The 19,376-nt window shown below is 48.5% G+C and overlaps 1 protein-coding gene across 1 annotated transcript in view; it reads left to right on the top strand.

Annotated features, from left to right (window-relative positions):
• LOC142590070 (uncharacterized) overlaps positions 1–18,179 on the top strand; it is an 87,949-nt gene extending 69,770 nt beyond the window's left edge. The window contains exon 3 of the mRNA XM_075701914.1: positions 16,586–18,179. Coding sequence (XP_075558029.1) covers positions 16,586–16,747 — 162 coding nt within the window. The 3' untranslated portion in view covers positions 16,748–18,179. The remainder of the gene's footprint in view (positions 1–16,585) is intronic.
• The last annotated feature ends 1,197 nt before the right edge of the window (positions 18,180–19,376 follow it).

The raw sequence follows: 19,376 nt of genomic DNA, 5'->3' as shown, positions 1-19,376 counted from the left end.
AATGAGATTAGGAAACATCTGCGCTTTGAATGGAGTCAGCTATAGCGCTAAGCTTGGAGATCGCTAGTTTAGGGGCTTTCACCCGGAAGTGGACAGAAAGGCGATGACGATGATGACGACGAGAAGCTGTCGCGTTCGGACTTGTACCGGAGTTTGTCGAAGGTGCTGCGTACTTCATTTTAGTCTGTTAGTCTGCTCGTTCCAATGGTATACGCAGGGTTCTCGCCGTGCTCTAAACCCTTTTGTCGACGTGCAAAACGATGAACCCTACATTACTACAGCAAAAAATTGGAGGACGCTTAAGCTTCGCCTTCAAGAGTGGAACGCGACAGCGTTCCCGTCGACCCGCCAAGGGGTGTAAGACGATGGGCTACGGCGCAGCGACTACGCGCCCCGCATCGAACGCGGTGAGCGTCGAGCAACGCAGCGTTCGGCGCGACAACGAAATGTGCGCCTGAGCAAGCGACGCACGCCTGAGCCTTAGAAACAGCTCGTTTCTAAGGCAACACCGCGTTCACTAGAGGCGCTTTTGTACCGCTTTGAAGCATCGAACTCGTGGCTCAGTGTAATCAGTGGTAACGTCTCCGTCTCACACTCCGGAGACCCTGGTTCGATTCCCACCCAGCCCGTTGCTTTTTATTTATGAAGTGACTGCCGTGATTTATCGCTCACGGCCAACGCCGCGGACGCCGACACCGACGACACCGGCTTTTCTGCGACACGAGCTCCTTAACGCTATCGCGTTAATATCATTATGAGCCTCGTCTTGTTCTCTCTAAAGCGAATAGCTTCCTTCGCCTTTGGCGCCCGTGTTCGTGGTCGGCTCATGGTCGATGGTCGGCGTCGGACTCGACAAGAAGAAACACGTTCTTTCATTCGGGCTGCTCGCTTACATTGACAATCGTCGTCGACGGTTTCCGCACTTCTTTTTTTTTTTTTTACTTCCTTAACTGGGACAGCCATTATACAGATCAAGAACGGGTAGTATTTGCGTCGGTCGGTCACTCTGTCGTCCCAAAATATGTGCATTAAAGAGGCGTGCGGTAAAAGGATGCGCACTCATCGGGGTAACAAAGCCATACAGCAGTGCAAAAGCACTCAAAAACAAGTTTGCGCAAGTAGTTCACAAGCCGCGAATCAAAGACTACTAGCTCGTAATCCAAGTTCATAAAGCTAGAAAACGAATGAATGCAATCGGTGTTTTAGTGCATTTAAGTTATCTCGAGTTCACATTGTTGTGTCAGTATACATTTAAGAATTTAAGTAGAATATGTTATGTAGCGTTGCTAGTTAAAGGACACAACAGACGTAAAGCATTGATGTAGAACTGGCGCCCATCTTGTCTGCCTTTATTTATAACTTCGTTCTCCTCTTCTCCTGTACCCAGGTTCCTGCGCTCCTTCGTCTTCTATTCGATGGCTCATACCGCTTCATGTTAGGTCCCCGCAACATTAAACTTTCGGCGCTCTCGTTTCAAACTTCGTGCCACAGAATGGCGCGCTACCGGCGTCTGTTGCATCCGCAGGCCTCTCCGGACACCTGATACTCCGCAAACAAATTTATCGCGTGAACGCGTTGTAAACAAGGCGTCGTCAAATGCTTGCGTAAAAACGCATTCATCATGGAATAACGTGGCTCGACTCCTTTCGGCTATCGCCATTACGTCTCACTCGCTCTCGAAAAACGAACGATCTCGTATGTCTTTTTTTTTCTCTCTCTCTCTTTCCGCGCGTTTCTTCAGCAGGCCTCCTAACGCGAACTAAACTCCCTTCATCAGCTCACGCTCACGCACCAACTGACAGCGGTAATAGTAGTAGTACGGAGCGGCTTCGAACCAGTCAGGTGGTCTAGCAAACGTCCGGTAAAGCCACGTAGGGGTGCGAATGAAAAAAAAAAAAAAAAACGCGAGAAAACACAGAACCGTAATGCAGCGTGGAATCCACCGGACGGGTCCTTCGGCCGGCCGCGTCGAATCGTTCGGACACCGCCGCACCAGGCGCGGCGCTGTCTATTCGTTTATTTACGGCCCGCCTGCCACGCAGCTGGTAATCGTTGCGTCAGCCAAAAAATAAAACGAAAAGATAGTGATGGTAGTCACAGTAAGCGGCGTGCCAACAAACGGTCGCGCCGTTGACGACGAACGTTTAAACCGGCGAAATCTCCGCGGTCACCGCGACCAAGGGGCGCGACGAATTCGGCAAGGCATCGCTTTTCACGACTCGTTTCGACGACCGATGACAGCGGCGGGGTCTCTTACGAGAACGGCGATTCTGACGGGTACGCGTCCTTTGAGTAATACTTGCTGGGGGGGGCTAGTTGGTGCATGTTTCCAGAAGAGGGTTGTAGCGCCGAAAAAAACACAACACACAGCAAGCGAGACGGGACGAACTGCTCCTTTGCTGTTAGTAGCGATGTCGGTTTGGTGGTGGTCAAGATTAGGATGATGATGATGATGACAGTGATAGCGGTGGTGCAGATGATAATGAATGACAATTATGGTTGCGATTGCGAACACTCAAGAGATGAGAAAGAGGAAGCTGAGGGGGAGGGGGAGCACATGCGATACACTCCAAGTGCGCTTCCCCACACACACCTTGCCTAACCTAACCAAGATGGCGAGCCTCGAGCTAGAATCGTAAACAAGGGGTCAACGTGCTGGCCCGTGACGTCACTACCGACGCACTGCGTCCACGCACCATCCAAGCTTTCCGAAAAAAAGGGCGTCTCGCGTTTTACTGCGCTGCTAGCGGGAACGCGGCCATCTTGGCGAGGGCAAGTTAGACGTGTGGGAAAGCCTGGTTGCGGAACTTTGCATATCAACTATTAAGAACAAGAAGAAACGGCCGTAGGGCAGGAGTGTCCGTGGGCCCTTGTGCTTGAGATCCGCGCGTAATATCAACATCGTGTCGTACACATCCGCGTGACAAACAACCGAACGTTGAACGAAAAAAAAAAATTAAAATCTGAAAGGCCGAGAGCACATTCTAACGCGAACTCCGGCACGCTCGTCAGCTGTATGCATACATACCCCGACATTAGGAAAGAGAACGCGGCATTTACAAACATTCGTGACTCGTTCCACAGGAAACAAACAAACAAAAAAAGGAAAGCAGCAATGGGGACAGAGGGGTGTGCCACGCGTTTTTTTTTTTTTCTCTGCACGCAGAATGGGACGCTTTATAAGAGCACGAATGGAAAGCAGCGGTTGTTCGACGGGGACCTTGTCGAGGGCGCCTGAGCGACTACAGCACATGAAACGTGAACTTGAACGCCGCGGGCGGCGCTGGGTGGCTGAGAAATTTCCGCTCTATTTCCTTGTCCGTTTCCTCCGACTTGCCCGTTTGTACCAAACGCAACAAACCGCCATGTGTATCACTAACGTGTACTATGCGCTCCCCGTCAACCCCCCCCCCCCTTCCCACCCTGCCGCCACCACGAGGTTTACCTACCCCATGTTTTGCGTTAGCTGGCCGCAAAACAAGCCACACGCGAGCAGGAACCAAAACTCCGTCCCTCCCTTCCTGGCATAAAGAAAGAAAGAAAGAAAGAAAGAAAGAAAGAAAGAAAGAAAGAAAGAAAGAAAGAAAGAACCTCCAAACACCATACACCCTTGACCCCCCCCCCCCCCCGCACTTTCTTCCTGCACAGCTACAAGGCCTGCGGCGTACATTCTGCCAATACACCTAAAGAAAAACAGAAAGAACACCCCCACCGAATTCTCTCTGAGCAAACATGCGGGCATCCGTCTCCGTCCCGGCACGAGGACAAGGAGCCGCCAAAAGGTGGAGGCAATCAGCCAACACGACGTAACCGTGACGCAGAGAGAGGGGGGAGAGAGAACGACGCCTCGGGGCGGCGGAAGAGTCCATGTGACGTGATGCGTACGCAAACACACACACACACACACAAACAAAAAAAAAACATGGATTACGCGTTGTCCTGGGTATATAACCTAAAACGATGCAGTGTGTGCCGAAGCCACGCAAAGCTCGCCTCAGCCAATCGGGAGGAAAGCGACGTATGCTGTGTCCTTCCGCGGCCAACCGTTCCTCGTGGAAGAGAACACTTACCTGGCGTTGGGTCCAGCTGATGCTCCCTAAGTTTAGCTTCGATATGCGTCCTACATCGCTATCTGCGGAACTTCTCGGGGCTATCCGATAGTGTGCGGCCACGCACAGTCTTGTACGTCATGAAAGGGGAGTGCGAGAGCTCTTCGGAGAGAGAGAGAGAGAAAACTTTATTGATCAGTTAATCGGAGTTATGACAGGTCTGGGTGGGTTTGCCTAAAGAAGCATTGCTGTTTCTTTGCCTGCGGAACTATAGCGGGCCTCTCCGATAGCAAGCGTGTGACCCCGCACAGTCTTGAACGTTGCGAAACGGAACTATATATAGACTTGCGCTGGCCCAGCGAGAGTTCCTCAAGTTGCGGTTCAAACATGCCTGTTCCTATGTTTAAAGAGCTAGTCTGAGCCTTCAACAGTGGAGAGCTTTAGGTCAGGGGACGCAAGCGGCTTGCGTACGCGAGAACTAGGGAGCGACGCTACTGCGCATGCGCAGACTCAGACGTAGGTGTCTGCGTATGCGCAGTAGCGTGGCCCCTAGTTATAGCGTCCCCTAACCTAAAGCTCCCTAGTAAGAGCGCGACCGCACCAGCCCTCTCCATTGTGAAAAGGGAACACTTCCCTAGGACTGATTCAGCGATGCATTCCTGAAGTTTGGATTCAAACGTCGTTGTTTCGCTGCCTGCGGAACCAGCTTCGCTCTTAGAGAATAGGCGTGTTACTCTGGTGCCTTCGTACACATTATGAGCGGATACACTTACCTGGTTGCGGGTGCACTTGTGAACTGAAAACACAGCCATGCGAGGGAAAGATGAAAACACGCAAAACAAGAACAGTACTTTAAGCATGAAACAGGAGATTATAAATAAGTACTTCAACAGTTGCGTATCGGTACGCAAATGCGTCGTGATTGTTGTCGGAAGCGATTTCAGCTGGCAGTCAGCTCAAATTGTATAGATGGCCAGGGAGACTGACGCATAAGTTTAACATAGGGGCGAGCTTGGGCCGTACCGTACCAATCTCATTGGGGCAGGATGCGATGGTCGCGTTCGCTGCGGGGTCCTGTGAACACCGAAGTAGCAATTGTTAACAGTGTCTCGTCCTGTCTGCTTCTTGTCTCTCTGTGTACGCGTCGCTTCGAGCTACAATCGAAGAATACGTTACCGCACCAACTCGCCGAGTTCTCTTATCCTTTTGCGAGATAACGTTATCGGTCTGCTGACGATCGCATGCTTGATGCTCGAAGTTCAAACGTTTCTTCCAGTGCAGAACGCGGAAAGTGCATGTGGAAAAAAAGAAAAGGAAAGAAGCCCGTTGTCTGTATGTACATGACGATACTCTTACGATATTATTATTATTATTTGTTTTGAACACATATACAACACATATACACAGGTAACAGGAAAGGGAAAGCGAGGAGCAGGCTGGCAACTGCCACCGGAAGGGGCACAACGCCTGCCTGCTCTACAGAAGGGAGGTGACAGCAACACAGAAATGGAAGATAGGAAGGTGGGGAGGAAAAAGGAAAGAGGAAAGGAGAGCAACAGGACAAATCTAAAGACCAAAGTAGAACACTGCAACAGGACAAATCTAAAGACTAAAGTAGGACTCTGCAGCCAGAATTAAAGTGACGCCGCGTCGAACAGCCTCCACAATTCTCAACCACATCCATGGCTAGTTCGCTACGCGGCTAAATGTGTTCTCCACGATGAGACGATAGTGAACACCCACCCAGTAATCAGTCATCATCATCATCATCATCATCAGCCTGGTTACGCCCACTGCAGGGCAAAGGCCTCTCCCATACTTCTCCAACAACCCCGGTCATGTACTAATTGTGGCCATGCCGTCCCTGCAAACTTCTTAATCTCATCCGCCCACCTGACTTTCTGCCGCCCCCTGCTACGCTTCCCTTCCCTTGGGATCCAGTCCGTAACCCTTAATGACCATCGGTTATCTTCCCTCCTCATTACATGTCCTGCCCATGCCCATTTCTTTTTCTTGATTTCAACTAAGATGTCATTAACTCGCGTTTGTTCCCTCACCCAATCTGCTCTTTTCTTATCCCTTAACGTTACACCTATCATTCTTCTTTCCATAGCTCGTTGTGTCGTCCTCAATTTGAGTAGAACCCTTTTCGTAAGCCTCCAGGTTTCTGCCCCGTAGGTGAGTAATCAGTCAAAAGGCTACTGTTTCCGAGGCGCGCTCGTGGGGCGCCGCGTCGGCCGCTTCTGCATTTTCGCACGGGCTACCTTTGAAAAGCGTTACAAAGGAGCCACGCAAGAGATAGCACTCCGAAAACAATTCAGCTTCTGTTCATTTCTCGCTAACACACCGTGAAAGGGTTGCAGATGAGATACAGACGATGGTCCCAAAGTCAAAGTCTCTAACAGTCTTGGCCGCAAGCATATCATTTAAATGTCGCTAATAATTAGCTATTACAAAATAAATAATTAGGAACAGCGTAAACATACTGGACCTTCCTTCAAGCTGTTGCTAAAAACGTGCGTTTGGCTTCATCCACGTATAGTAGGCATCGCATTTTTTTTTTCTTTTTCTGCTTGGCGGCGCATGGTAGTTGGGAAACGGCGTTAACAGCGCTGCAGGATAAGGCAATCGCGTTCTAACGGACAAAAGACAAAGGTGGGCTCAGTCTGTCCAAACCAGGCATTACTGGTCGATTCCGCGCAAGGTGGAGGGGGAACCTTCTCGGCACACCGCTTCGTACCCTTCCCGATTCCGCGCCTTTTATTACGTTCTTCTCTCTCTCTCTCTCTCTCTCTCTCTCTCTCTCTCTCTCTCTCTCTCTCTCTCTCTCTCTCTCTATCCACGAGTCAAAGCGCGCCAGCCACCGCGGATCGGTGTTTCCGCCTCGCTGACCACTGGTCGGCGGAGAAAAAAAAAACCAAACTACGTCGACAGCCTCGCCATCATAGGCAAGACCGAATTCCTTCACCGTTTCTTTCTTTCTTTCTTTCTTTCTTTCTTTCTCCCTGACGTTTGTGCACACACGTACAGACACGCACGCTCTCAACGGAGGCGCGGCGGTTCGGACAAAGGGAGTTGGGCTTGCTTTCTTTTCTTGTTTGTTTTGTCTGAGCCAACAATGACCACCGCAGGCCGCTTGCCGCGTATACCACGCACGCACCCCCCCCTCCCTCCCCCTCTCCCCACTCGCTGCTGCGGGACATTGTTTAGGTTATTGGTGTGGTGCGCGAGGTGAGCACACACAGGACGGATGCGAGCGCAACAGTTGGGGGGGCCTACAGAGAAAAGACGGGTCTGTGTACGCGTGTGTGTCTTTTTTTTTTTTGGGGGGGGGGGGGGGGCTACGTGTGCCAAGGACGTTTCGTCGGCGTCCCAGAAAGAAGAGTGGGACGCCGCGTCGATGGCCCTCGAGTATAATATAGCCAACGTGTAACCAGCGTCCGATCCGTCGCGTTCTCTTCGACGGAGCTGGGATGCTCGAGTACGACCCTGGTGATAATGATGATAATGGCGACAACTAAAGTGATGATCGATCGATTGACTCGGCAAGTATACTTCGACCGAAACGCGGGCGCTGCGCGCCGTGGTTGCGCAGTGGCTGCGGTGTTGCGCTGCTGAGCACGAGGTCGCGGGATCGAGTCATGGCGGCCGCATTTCGCTGTGGGCGAAATGCGAAAGCACCCGTCTATACTTAGATTTAGGTGCGCGTTAAAGAACTCCAGGTGGTCGAAATTTCCAGAGTCCCCCGCTACGGCGTGCCTCACAATCAGAAAGCGGTTTTGGCACGTAAAACCGTATAATTCAATCTTTAACGCGCGTGCTTTGTGAGCACTTAGAAACGAGCTGGAATGTGTCGTTGCTGGAAGACTCTGGACGCAATCACGATCGTAACCGTCGTGATCTTCAACATCGCCGGTATACTACTTTGTGTCCACTGCGGGACAAAATTTTAAAAAATAATGAGATTAAATTGCGGAGCGTATAACGTCCCGAAACTGCACACACGCGAAGAATGTACGTCGCAAAGTGGAGGAAACTCCGAATGAATTTTCAGCACCGCAACGCGCGGCCGCAGCGACCGGGAGTCGAACCCGGGGCCTCGTGCTCGGCAACGCAGCGCCACGGCCACTGGGCTGCCGTGACGGATCTCGCATCCGCCGACCCCCCATGCTGACTTGCCCGCTGACTTTCTTGAATTTCATCACACTGCGCGATTCTCTTTCCTCCCCTCGGTGCCCATTCTGTTATTGCTTCAACGGACCATTGTTTGGTTATACGAATTCCAAAGGAACGACAACCAATCAAAGCACGGGTTAGTAAGTGCCCAGCAACAAACCCTGTACTCTCGGTGCTTGCGCAAATCTATAGTCACAATAAAAGATAAACGACGAAGACACCTAGAAACAAAAATATGAAAAGGTTTCTCGACATCTGCTTTAGCGAACTACAATTGTGCAAACAAAACAATTGACAGCAAAAAATACTGGGCTCAATACCGAAAAAGAAAAATGGCCAGGCTTAGCTTGGTTAAGCCAAGGATGCGTTGCATATTGCGCGAGTTGGGGCCCAGCTTTTCCTCCGGCTGTCGTGACGTCACGTCACGTGGTTGCGCTAAAGGTCAATGGTGGCTGCCCGGCCGCGCCCAAGGGCTGAACTGAGTGATTGCAATATGCAACGCATAAAAGTAAGCGTATACATTTGCGACGCCATTTTTATTGCGCTGATTCACGCACTATGGTGTTTTCGTGCTATCTATAGCGTTTCCACAACCCGGACTTTTTTTCTTCTTAACAGGCATGCAGATAACTACAAAAGACGCGCGCCCTCAATTTTCGTCAGAACTAGGTTGGGCGTCGAACCTGCGATCCGGTACCGAGGCATACTGGAGCTGACTGCTGAACGTGTTGGTAAAGCATCGCAACAAGCGAAGAGGGCCACCTTCACAATAAGTGCACAGTCGACGTGTAATGAATTACGGGTTAAAAAAAAAGAAAGAAAAATATAACGAGCGCGCTACAAGAGTTAGCCGAAGAGAAAGAAAACCACGATACGAAGACTCCTGGCACAAGACCGGCGAATTAGACTGCACTGCAGTGCTTTGTGAACAACGCCCCGTTGAAGGATATCCTCGCGAAACTTAAAAAAAAAAAAGACTTCTTGTCCACCACCACGTAATGAAGCTTCACTGCATATAATTTATGCCCTGAGGCGAAGCGAACTCAAAAGCGCCATACCATATCCGGCGCTTGTAGATGTTTTTCGAAATGCCGGATAAACAGGTATCTGGAAAATAGTTCACAATCAGCGGTATTCCTGCTTTTTATTTTACTTTTCTTTTTATGGTGCAGTGAGACTTCATACTAATGACTCTCGTGGCACGGCACACAATAGTGTCGAGCGGTCTAGAACTGGTTATGGCTGGTTAGTTCGCCAACACTTCAAAAGCGCTGCGCTTGCATCTTACGATAAGGAAGTATTAAAGACACTGAATTGAGAAACACAGAAGGACGTAAGAGATCGTTGCTCTCACGTCTTTCTTTTTTTTTTTCTTTTTTCTAACCGTTCGTCAACTCAGGCTTCCCCACAATAAGAGCACTCGTGCGGAGAAGCCCACCTTGGCTATTCCTTTTCGTCCTACAGGTTGTATGTTTGCCGTACTATAAGAGTTCCTTCCAATAATCACGAATCGCAATGTTCGCGGTGGACGAAGTCTCGCCTTTTCCTTCTTTTTTCTTAATCCTGTGGGAGAGGATGCAGCACGGGATGAGGTGGGCTGACGACGACGACGACATGATAAACACGAAGAGCCCGTACAGTAAAAGGCAGACTGGACGCAGCAAACTCAGTTTCCGAGTTAAGAGGAAGCCTTAGCTCGGGGCCAACTTCGACGCGGCCCATTCGAATATACGTAAAACGGAAAAACGTCTTTCTGAGATGACGTCTGGACCGATTTTAATGAAATTTGCTGCAGTTGAGCGAGAAAGCTAAATTCTAGTGACTGCTGGAAGCGGAATTTCGATTAAGGGCCTAAATTTTGCTACAAAAATTTTCAAAAAATTCAGAGGTCTGAAAAAAAAATAGAAGTGCGAAGTTTACAAATTACTAACTCTGCATCAAAAACAGGTATCGCGCTTCTGTAGACGGCATCCGTTAGATCACTGAAAGCGGAGAAATTCGATTTGCCATTTTATATCTTACGGGAATCTGTTACGTTGTGTACAAGTGTTCCGCAAAAGCTGTATTTACACTTTACATTTTTTTTAGATTCATGTGTAACACATCAATTTCGTCCGCTTTAGACGTACTGTGATATGCAATTCCCAGAATTGTGCTATCGTTTTTCTTTGCCAAGTTACAGAGTTGTAAACGTGGTAGTTTCGTTTCCCAAAAATTCGCGATCTGTACCAATTTTTAATAAAAAAATTGACAACCTAAATCTATAATTCGAAACCAACCGTCACTACAGTTTAAGCTTTTCTTTTAAATGCAACAAACCTCGCCAAATTTGGCGCAGTGGTTGCCGAGAAAAACGAATTTTCCTTTTACGTGTACTTATATAGGATTCCCCCTGAGCTAACGCTTCCTCTTAACCGTTCGTCGCCCGTCAAATAACGCTGCACCATTTCATAAAGCGTCCGCGACGCAGCTAAGGCGGCCGCCAAAAAAATCTTCTTTCGGTGTGTGCATGCGTTCCTTCCGTTAAGTTTTTCCCGTCGGACGCGTACGCGCGCTCCTCGCTTCCCCGAGGAAACTTCGCGGGTATGTACAGAGACTGTAACGGGGCCGTTCGGACAAGAATGCTCGATGCAACGTCTCTATTCTTCTTCTTCTTTTTTTTCCTACGGGAGCGGTAGCACCCTGTCATCGCGTGCGGGTTTAAACTGCCTCCCTTCCGCGCGTGGAGGCGTGTCGCTCGAACAACTGTCCGCGCCGGGGCGCTATTTTTGTTCCCCACGGTGGCAACGCCTCGCCTGCCATCAACACCGAATTTGCGCAGGCTTTGTGAGAGGTATATATATATATATATATATATATATATATATATATATATATATATATATATATATATATATATATATATATATATATATATATATATATAACAGGTTCCGATCGAGAAAACTGCAGCTGTCGGAGCTCGCTGAGCTGCAGTTGCCTATACTGCACTTTAAGGTAATTTACGACCCTTAAACGTGAATATAGCGTCGAGCGGTTTAGAATTGGTTCGCGAACAGTTCGAAAACGTAGCGCTTGTATCATGCGATAAGGAAAACAGTGTTAACGATATACTGAATTGAGAAACTCAGAGAGACGTAAGTGAGTCGTTCGTCTCACTTTCTTATTTTTTTTTCTTTCTAACTATTCAACTCGGGCTTCTCCACAATAAGAACGCTTGTGCGGAGAAGCGCGCCTCGGTTATTAATTTTCGTCCTACGCGCGGTATATACTGGCCGTACCATAGTTCTAGCTCCTTGCAATAGTTACGAATTACAAAGTTGAAAATGGGCGAAGTGGTTGCTTATATTTGGGGGGGGGGTCCTGGGGGAGAGGGTTCAGCACTGGACGAGGTGGGCTGACAAGATAAACACGGAAGAGGCCGTAAAATAAAAAAGTCAGACGGGACGCAGGAAGCTCAGTTCCCGAGTCGACAGTTTGTCGCCAGTCAAATAAGGATGAACCATTTCACTAAGCTGGGGTCCACGACCCAGCTAGGCAGCAGCCAAAGAAATGTCCCTTCGATATCGTGCATGTTCCTGCGTTCCTTAGCCACCGTAACTATTATGTAAAACTCAAACCTCTACATCCTTGTGTTTTGGATCTAAGGGCGATCGGCTATTTCTCGTTATGCAGCTTTTAAAGGGATACTAAAGTGAAAAATGATTTCTTCTGCATCAGTAAATTACCGTTCTACAGCACCAAAAACACCGCTCTTACAACGATAAGACGTTTGGTAAGCCAGAAAAAGCGCAAGAACGAAATACGGGTGGCGACGCCTACTTAAGTTCCCGCACCTGGGGGCTGTGACGTCTTGGGTTTTGATGGCATCTTCTAGGCGCTACTAATTATATTCAGCGGTACAGATTGACTACATTGTGTTCTAAATGAACCAAATATTAAACATGCCACGTTTCGGGAACCTTTATTCAGCCAACGCGGCCCAAATGCGAAAACATACTTTGGAATCCCTGACGTCACGCTGACGTACCAGCGCTGGGGTTTTGAAGCGAAATTCAAATACTGATACTTGGACCTTCATTTTCTCATCTAATAAACTATATTTTTTAAATGACTGCCTGCAGGGTTCTCAAACAATGCTTCATTAGTCTAAACTGATTTATTGTTTCGCTTTAGTGTCCCTTTAAATCTGTCTCGTGCGACCTTAGTAGATCTGCCAAAGTGCTCCAAAACAACCAATCGAAGATCGAAACAGTCACCGGCCACGCTTTACTTTTGTCCTGGGGTACACTGTAACGTAGCCCACACCCTTAAAATCAGTAAGGGTCGAATGTATAGCCGATCAAGTATCCTCAATCGACCTTCGTTACTGACATGCCAGCACGCCGCCCTCTCCCACTGTGGCGGCTGGGGGAGAGGAGGACGGCAGTCGCCATCCGCGCCGGCACTCATGCCACCGGAGGCATTAACACTGAAACCCCTTAAACTTCGCAAAGTAGAGACACTCTTTGAAGAATGCCGTCTCCTCCTCGCGCGCTCTGGCCGAGGCCGACGCCGCGTCGCTATTGGCCCAATAGCATCACGTGGGCCCTCGCACAGGCTTCGCTTGTTTACAGTCATGCTTCAGCGCCATTTTCGCTTGGCAAGCGTCTACGGAGTGGGGACGAGCGCATGTTGGCGCCATTGCTACTCTCGAGCGATGCAAGCGGCGTATAACGTCGAAGAGGGAGCGTGAAAGAGAGGAGAAACGAGGAGGAGTGAAGGCGGAGGGGGAGAGTGTCGCTGCTTTACCAATTTCAAGGGGCTTTAATTAACATACGTGTGGCAAATAGGCATAGCCACTTACACTACCGCTTCAGCTGTGCCGGTTAGCGGCTCCGTTATCTGCGCAAATACGCAATGAAACGAAAATCGCTATTAAAGCATCCTTACTCTATCACCATCAGTCATCTTCTGTGCCACTGTTCTCGCTTTGATAACCAACGTATGACTCTCCAGTGTGCCTTGAATGGACTGGATGACAGGCCATTTACAGTAGCAAAGGTCTTCGGAGCGTAGCCTCGCAATTTATTAGCCCAGAAAGCAGTACGAGCGCTTCTTCACTAACTGAAGGCAACAGACTTGAGTGCCAGACTATAGACATCCTATACACCTAAGTGCGTGTGAAAGTGCGGTAGAGACCCATGTTTTCTCTCTCTCTCTCTCACTCCTTATTCCCCTCCCTACGTGTAGGGTAGCAAACTGGACTCAGTCTGGATAACCTCCCTGCCTTTCCTCCTTCCTCCTCTCTCTCTCTCCTTACTCCTACAAACATTGCCTTAAAGTGCATCGTTCCTTTGATAAAGCCAGTAGGTTTTTATAGAAGCGTTTCGGCTATTCGCTCACACTGACAATCACTGTCGATGGACATCGCACTTTCTTTCTCTCTCTCTCTCTTTCGAAGTATGCGCATGTGTCACCACGAACGAAGCCAACGGTCGTTGCGAATATAAATACAACCGGTGACTCAAAGAGTCCGCGCAATCGACTACGTCCTCTAGCGGTCGCCTGAAGTAACACGACTGCCGATTGTCAAGACGATTGCTTTCGAATCGTCGGTCACTGGCGAGAGCGAGCGCCTGTGCCAAACGTCGCCGTAACCCGCGCGAGCCAATATTTTTTTTTTCTTTCTTTCGTCTCCGGTAATGTTCGGCTTGTCAGAATGAGTCAGAATCGACGAGCTGCTGTTAGCTGCTAGCCACATTCCGCGCCCACAAGGACGCGGCGAAGACAACGAAATCCGCATGCCATTTGCGCGGGAACGCGTTAAACTCTCGCTCCCACCTTACTCCCATCTAGAGTCACTGTCTACTCGGATGGATGCATGGATGGATGTTATGAGCGTCCCCTTTGGAACGGGGCGGTGGACTGCGTCACCAAGCTCTTGCTACTATCCTGCCTAATGTGCTACCTAGGTTAAAACAGAAAAAAGAAACACTGCGAACTCCCCACAACCACATTTTCTGACCCCCTATTGCGAACTTTGCTTTTGTACGTCTCCGTTTGTACTCGATGGATGGATGGATGTTATGAGCGTCCCCTTTGGAACGGGGCGGTGAGTTGCGCCACCAAGCTCTTGCTACTATACTGCCTAATGTGCTACCTAGGTTAAAACAGAATAAAAAGAAGACTACGAACTCCCACAACCACATTTTCTGACCTGCTATTGCGAACTTCGCTATTGTACGTCTCCGTTTGTACTTCCATCGTATCGCTGACTCCATCTGTTGGCCGAAGCCAGACTAACCAATTACGCCGTTTAGAAAAAAGTTCCGCACATTATCGTCTCGTCACATGCGCCTTTGGAAGCTGCACGTTTGTTTGTTTGTTTGTTTGTTTGTCAGGCATTCTCGTTGTAGGTAACGTGACGTCGTTTTACGAGCAACGGTAATCACGGTGATGCGTTTCTCCACGGCGAAGCAGCGACGCATTCTTGCTCTAAATGCAAGCGGTTCGCGCGTGTATTCCCGAGGTTTAAGCAGAAAAGGAATAATTAAGCGTGATTGACGTATGCGCAGTAAAGCAATCCAAACCCTTAAAAGTAATTAATAGTGCAAATCGGTCTATAACTCACACCCTTACACCTTTTTTTTTGTGTGTGTGTATGAAGGTGTTAGTCCCGAACCGATTAAAGGTGTAAATTATTTTACAGTGTATATCACATCTGCGTGCTAGCAGTGATACCAGTCTGACCATAACACGAAGATTTGTTACAGGCATGAATCACGTAATTGGGACCCTTATGGTTTATTGCCTGAAGTCTACTGATTGGCGTTTTAACACCTAAATTAGTGGCCATGATGTGCCATATTCATTTTTGAACTTTTGTCATGTGCTACCTGTGAGAGCGTTTGCCATTGTTCTGTAATATTCCTTTTATCCAAAGTGCCTCGCATTATATGTTATTTTCAACGTTGTTTTTGACTGATTTGTGTTATTTCTAATGTTGTTCTCATTGTCATTGTTTTTACTTAAGTGTGCCACAGTGACCCTCCCCTCTGTAATGCGGACACCCTGGAGGTACTTTAAATGAATGAATGAATGAATGAATGAATGAATGAATGAATGAATGAATGAAACAAATCGAACATGAAAGCACATAAAAAAGATCTCATGTGTGTCGACACTCCACAGCCAGTAACATATGTGTACCATATCATATGATTATGCGATGTTGTTGGATACGCTATATGTTTTCGCAAGTGTAAAGTTAAAAAAAGACATAGAAGAAGGCACTTTTCCTGCTTACCTGAATTTAAGCCGTATATCTGCTCTTAATCTCTAGTTAATTCCAAGACGTAATTCTATCGTTCTTGGCAGGCGTTTTTGTTAAACGACCAAAATCGTTAAACGACGGGTTCTATGAGTAGCGATATAAGCAGGCCGATCGAGTTACGTTTTACGACAAGGCTGCGCCATTCTGATTACGTTTATTGCAATTGGCTGCGGTGGTACGATCACTGCCGCTCCGGCGTCCGATGACTTTACCCGGCGTTCTTTAAGTGCACACTAAAGCAAAATATTAAGTCGAGCTACAGATTGAAAGATTACACGCTTCTAGCGAGAACGGCGCATTTCGTAAGCGAAAAAAAAAACGACGAGGGCGAAAAATCGGACAGACTCCACTTATTGTGGGCTATGGTATCCCACACGTGACGTCAGGATTCACAGGCAGCGGCATAGAAGGTCGTCACGTGTAGATGACGTCATCTCGTCCGTTTTGTCGCCGCCAGTTCCAAATCAGGGACCAGCAGCGGGGACCTTCGGCGGCAATTTTCTGTACGCAACGAAGCGCTACATTGGCACACTGAAAACGAAGGCCGACTTACAGACGGGTGATCTATCGATCTAGCTCGACTATGTTCTTGTTGTTGTTTTTTTCTTCGGTATACCTTTAAAGGTGCGAGTAAATGCGGTACACGACTGTTTTCGCACTCGACCCCGAGTGGAGTACGGATCGAACTCGCGAGCCTCGCTTGTGCGCAATCCGCTTAGCCACCGCGGCAGTTACGAAGTCAGTTCGGACTGGCATATATGCAAATTTGTTCCCTCGAAACACTATTTTCGTGCCCTTGATATTGAATAGTCGACGTCTTACGAAGAAAACGCAAACTGAACTTCTCTTGACGTCAGTGCGACGTCAAAATCTCAATGCATTTTTTAAGCCGTTATTTCGTGCATAGTGCAAGAAGGAAATGTGAACAGCTACCAACTAACCCCTTTAATCGATCTTTCGAGCTCCACTTGTGTCATTACACATTTCTGGCTCGATATCATTATACGTGACGATCATTTGTCGTCCTTCTTTTTTTTTCGCGCAGGTGGTGAAGGGCATCCGAAAGCCGCCCTACTCTAAGCCCTACCGGAAACAGTCGCTCTACCAGACCTCCAAGATGATCCTCATGCCCATCAAGTTCTTGGCCAATGGGAAGCCGCGCCGACGTGTCGTCATCAAGACTCCGCCCCACTACTTCCGGATATAGACAAAGGACGCGCACGAAAAGACGACAACGACGCAGCGCCACGCGTCACTAGTGATTTCGCCCGAGCGTCTCGGACTCACCCGCACATTGTGACGTGAACAACTGGACTGGTTCACTGCGAGGTGGGCCCTCCGTGACGTCATCAGCGGGCCGTCGGTAGCGACATGGCCGGACCGCAGTGAAAACGTCTTTGCAGTGCGGATATGTGCGTGTGTGTTGTCTACCATTTTTGTTGCGCTTTATTTTTCTCTCTTGTGAAAGTGCTATCTTTCTTTTCTTCGTCTCACAAAGCTAATGGCGTTACGCAAAAGGCGAATCGGCACACGCCGCGCTGTGACGTCATTGAACCGGCGCTGGCGTAGATATTCCCTTGGCGGTGGTGGCGCCGCCTGGTTGACTCCGACTGAAGACTCGGCTCCGGAAGCCTGTGAGCTGCGATTGTGCTGCGCATAATTAAACGATGTCACGGCTTTCGTTGTTGGAACGGTAAGATTTAGCACGCCACGGACCTCACGCAGACATTGAAAGTCGTCCGCGCCTTTGATTACCATCACGTGATGCTACTTAAGCCGTGGAATACAATTCAAACGGCAATTAATAAAGCAAGACAGAGCCGATGTGAATAATGGGCTTTTTTTTCAAGTCAACGCTTTCTTTCAATTAGCTTTATTCCCCTTAGGTTGTCTACGACCACGCCATGTTTCTTTACAAAGCTACAACGCTCTTATGCCACTTGTGCTGCCCTCTGTATGACAGAAAGCAACGGTTCAATGTACTTTGTCACAAGTTTCTGCTTGCTACCGTGTAAAGCCCTTCCGAGATATTGGCTAAAAGCTACAGGTTGTGTCACTGACCGGCGCACTCAGCTACGTAAGAGACCCCGATCCGTTCAAACCTGACTTACCACTGCCAGCGTATCTATCCCTATTTGTTCGCCCGAGCATTGCCTCTTTACATTCAGTGTCGCCATCTGTGACAGGACTGTCATCGCGCACGCTGACGGCATTCGCGTGTTTTTCTTTTGCATTCCGCCATTTTGCCTGCTCTCATTGGCTCATAAGGCTGTCACGCCCTCTCTGACTGGCTCACTCGGAGGACTTCAGATGAGCGAATTTCGACTGTGTCGAGAATATATTTCCATCTGGTACACGACTTCTCGCATGGTTTACATCGTACTTGATTTTACGCCGTTCATTGAAAATACGTGATTTCTTTATTACATTACGCGTTTGCTGACTTCATTTCGTTGCAAAAAATGAGAACAGGGTATAACTCTATTCCCGGCTTTCCGTGTTGAGGCAGCTGTTGCAAGGAAAGGTAACGAAGTGCCTCACGTCACCTTTCTTTTTTTTTGTATATGTACTCAAGGGCTAGCTGCAACAAAATCACACTTGAGCTCAATTCGTTAAAAGAGGATCGTAGGTGACACTCGTGAAATCGTCTGCCATTGCCTCGTATGGCAGACGACAGGCACCGATAACGGTGCGCCGCGCAAAACGGATATGACGTCAGCCCCAGAATCGCAGGCGACGTTCTGAGAGCTCTCTTTTTTTTTTTTAATACGTGTAAATGTTTCGCAATTGCAGTCGCACGCAGCATATACTATATGCATGTTAAGTGTAGAGCGGGCAGGTCAGTACGCATGGTACTGACCTGTTATTGCATTATACATCAGTTATTGCATTGTACCCTCCCGTTGCACATGGGAGTGCTGTACATTGTCAGATTCGGTCCATAGTGTGTAATTCGCCATCTTGCCGGCCGTGATTGGCTTAGAAGGCTGCTATGGCTCCTCTGATTGGTTGAAAACGCCGCCATTGCAGAATTCGACAATATGGCGGAATTTCACCGTGTCCAGATCATGTGGTGTCCAAGACATAGCGGTCACGACGTGCTTCTGGCTCCCCCGACTGCTTTCGACGCTCGCAGTGCACAAAAACATGGCCTTTGAGATCGGTTTCCGTTACTCCGAGAAAGTCTTCACTGGGGGGTGCGATTTGGACAACACGTACGACACCTCGGGTCAGATCGTGTCTGGGTTCCGCGTCACTTCCCGCGAGCTTTATGGCAGCGCTTTCCTTTTTTTTTTCAGTTTCGGCACGAAAAACATGCGGACTTTCTTGCACGTTGTTTTCGACGATGCACTCGTTCGCTTTTTGCACATATTCTGCACTGAGCATTATACTATCTGGCCACGCTATATCAATAAATATATATATTTTTTTTTACAGCGATGCAAGATTTCGCTGCGGTAGCCATTTAGCAAGGTGAACTTGGAGACGCAGTGGCGACATTAAGCGTCGGGGAAACATTTGTAGCTCAAATACGTGCGATGTGCTGACCACGAACGTAAACGTGAAGATTCCGGGTATGGCCGAAAGCTTTTTACGATATGGCAAACTTGCGCGTATAGAGTTATTGTGGCGCTGAACCGAGACACTTTTGCTTTACACCCTTAACTTTGGCAGCTTATTTGATAGGATGTAACCATGAACAAGACGCCCATGTCACACATTAATTCGTTCATGGGTGTACGAAAGGCGTACTTTCACACAATATGCCTTATAACAGTGTAAAAGCTGCAGACGTATTTTGTTTTGGCAACGTAGTGTAAACGTAACACCGATAA

This window comes from Dermacentor variabilis, chromosome 8 (assembly GCF_050947875.1).
Source record: "Dermacentor variabilis isolate Ectoservices chromosome 8, ASM5094787v1, whole genome shotgun sequence".
Lineage (NCBI taxonomy): Eukaryota > Metazoa > Arthropoda > Arachnida > Ixodida > Ixodidae > Dermacentor > Dermacentor variabilis.
This window is presented reverse-complemented; position numbering and strand designations above follow the sequence as displayed.